The sequence below is a fragment of the Oryzias melastigma genome, unplaced genomic scaffold (assembly GCF_002922805.2).
Source record: "Oryzias melastigma strain HK-1 unplaced genomic scaffold, ASM292280v2 sc02285, whole genome shotgun sequence".
NCBI lineage: Eukaryota > Metazoa > Chordata > Actinopteri > Beloniformes > Adrianichthyidae > Oryzias > Oryzias melastigma.
In genome coordinates this window covers 1-4,026 of record NW_023418860.1, presented here as the reverse complement: position 1 = coordinate 4,026, position 4,026 = coordinate 1, and the positions used below count along the sequence as shown (strand labels likewise).

Here is a 4,026-nt window from a genome sequence, read left to right as displayed (position 1 = left end):
AGTCTGTACAGGTCAGTCTCTCCCTCCTTACTTCCCAACCTAGCGTCATCATAAGCCCCAGGACCTGTGACTGACTTTGCAGGTAAAAAAAAATTACAACTACCAACTCTACTGGCTTTTTTCACCCTGTATCTGAAGTTCATGTTGATGCACAGTTGAGGCAGTTCAGATCTGTGAGCTTCTGTGATTTCTTTCAAATAGAATTACTCAGGAACCAGTTCAGCAGGTGGAGTCTCTCACATAAAACACAGATACAAATTCCACAATGTGTGAGTTGCTCCGAATGCCGTTTGCCTCCAACATGGGCGGTAAGTCTGCTTATTTGAAAAAAAGTAAAAAAAAAATAACTCAATTTACAGAAAAAAAACATGCTATTTTTTCAATTTTATATAGTTATGATTCAGTTTGACCTTAAATGTGAGCATCATTTTTTTACTGTATTTGTGATTATTGAAAACTTTAATTTTGCAAGTTTAAAAATAGATGATCTTTTGAACAATTCACCGATATTTAATTTTTTTTTTTTTAACACAACCAGGTTTTTCTACCTTCATCAGATTAGATAGTTGTTGTAAAACAAACCGTGTCATTGTTGTTGCAGAGCCAGAGAGAAGGATTGTGGTCTTGGGGAAAACTGGAGCTGGAAAGAGCAGCCTTGCAAACAACATCTTTGAGGAGAAGCTGTTTGAAGTCAACCATAGTGCAGATTCTGGAACAAGCAAATGTAAAGCAGAGTCTAAGTCTCTGAATCAAAGAAGGATCATATTTGTGGACACTCCAGGCTTCTTTGACACTGGTAGGTCTGAAGAGGAGATGAAGCGTGAGATTGTGAGGTGCATCACTGAGTGTGCTCCTGGTCCTCATGTGTTCCTCATCGTTCTCAAAGTGGAGAAGTACACAGACCAAGAGAAGGAAGTTGTGAAAAAAATGACCCAATACTTCTCGGAAGAGGCTTTAAAGTTCACAGTGGTGCTCTTCACTCATGGTGACCAGCTGCCTGAAGAAACTACAATCGAGGAGTTCGTCAAAAAAAGTGAAGACCTGAATCAACTGGTGGAGAAATGTTCCGGCCGCTGCCACGTCTTTGATAACAAGTACTGGAATAATGTCCACCAAGAAGAATACAGGAGTAACAGTTCTCAAAAAAAGGAGCTCTTTAACACCATTGACAAGATTGCTGAGGCAAACAACGGAGGCTACTATACCAGTAAAATGCTTCAAGCAGTGAAGGAAAAAATAGATAAAGAGGAGGCAAACCTTTCAGCAGATGAAAGCTCACAAAAGGCTAAAGAAGTTGTGGTTGAAAAGATGATAAAGGGAACTTCAGCAGTTAGCTTAACAACACTACTGGGGATGTTCTTGGGTGGAGTAATGAAAGTTGTGAGAGATGGGGAACCATTGGAGTCTCTTGGATTAGAATAGATGACAAAAAACGTTATGAGAAGCAAGAGTGAAGACATGATCGTCTCAGGATTATGAGAAGCTGAGGTCCAGAAGAAAAAGTGTGTGGTCAATAATTGATGAAAACGTAATTAAACCTGTTCATTGTACATGGTTATCCAAATATAGAACATTAAATATGAAACTGGAAGGTTGATGAATAGATTCTGAGCTGAAGACTTTTGTTTGCTACATTTTTGATCAACATGTAAAATCATATGGTAACAATCCTTGTTTTATTTCTCTTTGTGGGTTAAATGCAGTTAATAAAGTTCAATAAAATATGACAAATCACAAAGTAGTCTTGTGTTTACTTGTGTACAGAACTTTGGGCCTCCTTGACTGGTGGTGGAAGGTGCTTTTTAAATGAGAAAAATAAATGAATGAAACCACAGTTTTCATGTGCTACTGAGTTAATGTGAAATCTGAGTTTGTGGTGTCATGAAGACTCCGAAATGGCTGACAAAATAAGACCAATTATTATCAAGCATAATAATTTAATTCAATTTTAGTTTTATAGCCCAATAAAACAATACCGTTGTTTCAATGGGCTTTATGCTGGTAATTGTCAGAAAAATAAAATCAATCATAGAATATAAACAATAGCTAATTACTAAAATAAACAAAGGCAATGCAATATAAAGGGTGGAGAGCCATGTGTCTGCAGGAAGTAATGAAAATGCGTGTTGGACAGACAAAACTTGGCCTTGAGTGATTGTCATAGTCATTCAAATGTACAAACATGAAAAATCTGTTTAAAAGTAAAAGAGGAAAATACTTGCCAAATGTGGTCTACTGCTCTGCATTACTCATATTTTTGGTCATTTTATACGCTGTAGTACTTTAATAATTGTAATTTATTAAATAGATTAACAAAAACTGCGGTTTATTGCACAGATCTGATAATATGCATTTCTTGGATAGACTATTGCGGAAAGCTTTTCAATCAATTTTTTGTTTTATATAACTGAAAATAAACTTCTCCCTATCCTCCTTGAATTAGTTTGTTGTCAAATCTTCCTTTTCAAAATGCTTTCTTTACGCAGCCATAGCAGAGACTTCCACATTCTGACTCTTGAAACTCATGAAAGAGTTTGAATTCTGAATTTTAATGGGATGCTAATGAAGTTTAATGCGGTAAAAATAATATTAATGTTTTGATGACAAAATTACTCTCTGTATCGACTTACATCTTTGTGGTGTGCGTTACATACAGTTTAAACTCTGAATAATGAATACATGTGCGTGCAAAACAGTGCATGTTTATATGTGCAAATATACAGATATCAAAGGAAAGAAAATACAAAATATTATATATATATATATATATATATATNTGTCAAGCCCTTTAATCAGATCTGTCAGTTCCAGTTTTGTTACACGACACCACCCAGCTATGAATGCAGTAAGATTCATGAGCTTTTATAATCCCACAACAATGCACAGCATCTTCTTAAGTAAGATATTTTCATCACAGATCCAACAGCCATTGTCAGAAACGTCAAGGCTGATTACAGAACAAATCATAGTGCATAACAATGTTTTAAAGGCATATTTCTGTGACAGTTTCTTGGCGAAAACATAAGCTGGATTTATATTTTGTTGTTGACTACAAAAAAAATACATTTATTTTATGTAAGCTAGTTATGTGCACTGTAGCAACCTTCACCCTGCTTCCAATGATTTGCAATCACTTAGTTTTCCACTGTAAGTTGGAAATGATAAAAAGAGCAATTTTCTGTATTTACCAAAGACCCTTTTCCCCAGAGCCAACACAGTGATAGAGGAAACCATTCATTAATTTTAAATACATAAAATGTCGAACTGCTTTAACTGTATTTTTTACTGCAATAAGTATAAATGAAAGAAAAAGAAAACCCTGAAAAGAAAAATTTTGACTTCATGTGACAGGTGACCATTTTTATCTGTAAAATAAAGGGTAACTGAGCTGGTGCTTCATCAATAACAGTGGAAGTTGTTAGCTGCTGTCACACCTGTTCAAAAAAACAAGTCTGACAGGTTACAGAAGTAGCGAGGTTAGGAGACAGACAGAGCGGGAGAGGAGAAGAAAAGATCCAGCAAAAAGACGTCTGCATTTTCTGCTCATATTTCTTTCCAACATGGACAGTAAGTTCCTTGAACAGTTTTCTCTTAGGAAAAGACTATTTAGATATGAAAACATATTTTATGTGACAATTGTCAGAAGTCCAGAAACGGTGACTAGATAAAGGCAAATGTTGATTTACTTAGTTAGTACTTTAACTCTGATCTCACTAGATATTCAAACAGGCTTTTTTAAATTTATATTTAAGTTTCATTATTCAAGTCATAATTGTGTTATGGTTCACTGGCATGGTATTTAGTTTACAGGACAAAATGCGAATTACTTTGCAAATTACTGCAAATTGCTTTTAGTAATTATTCTTGTTTCTAATTTGTTCAAAAACATTTTTTTTCTGACAAATTAAAATGTTTATCACAAAAAAAATTTCTTTGTGTTTTCTGGCAAAATAAAAAAAAATATTTGGTTGATGGTGTTTCTTCTTAAGGTCTAAAAAAGTGACTTAAATGAGTTGTTGATGTACT

At 34.7% G+C, this 4,026-nt stretch overlaps 1 protein-coding gene across 1 annotated transcript; it reads left to right on the top strand.

The window, feature by feature from the left end:
- Window positions 1-498: 498 nt before the first annotated feature.
- Window positions 499-1,706, top strand: LOC112140404 (GTPase IMAP family member 7-like; the record flags this gene model as incomplete). Its single annotated transcript, XM_024263342.2, has 1 exon — window positions 499-1,706. A coding segment is annotated over one exon (924 nt), but the record flags the coding sequence as incomplete, so codon positions are not given.
- Window positions 1,707-4,026: the final 2,320 nt, after the last annotated feature.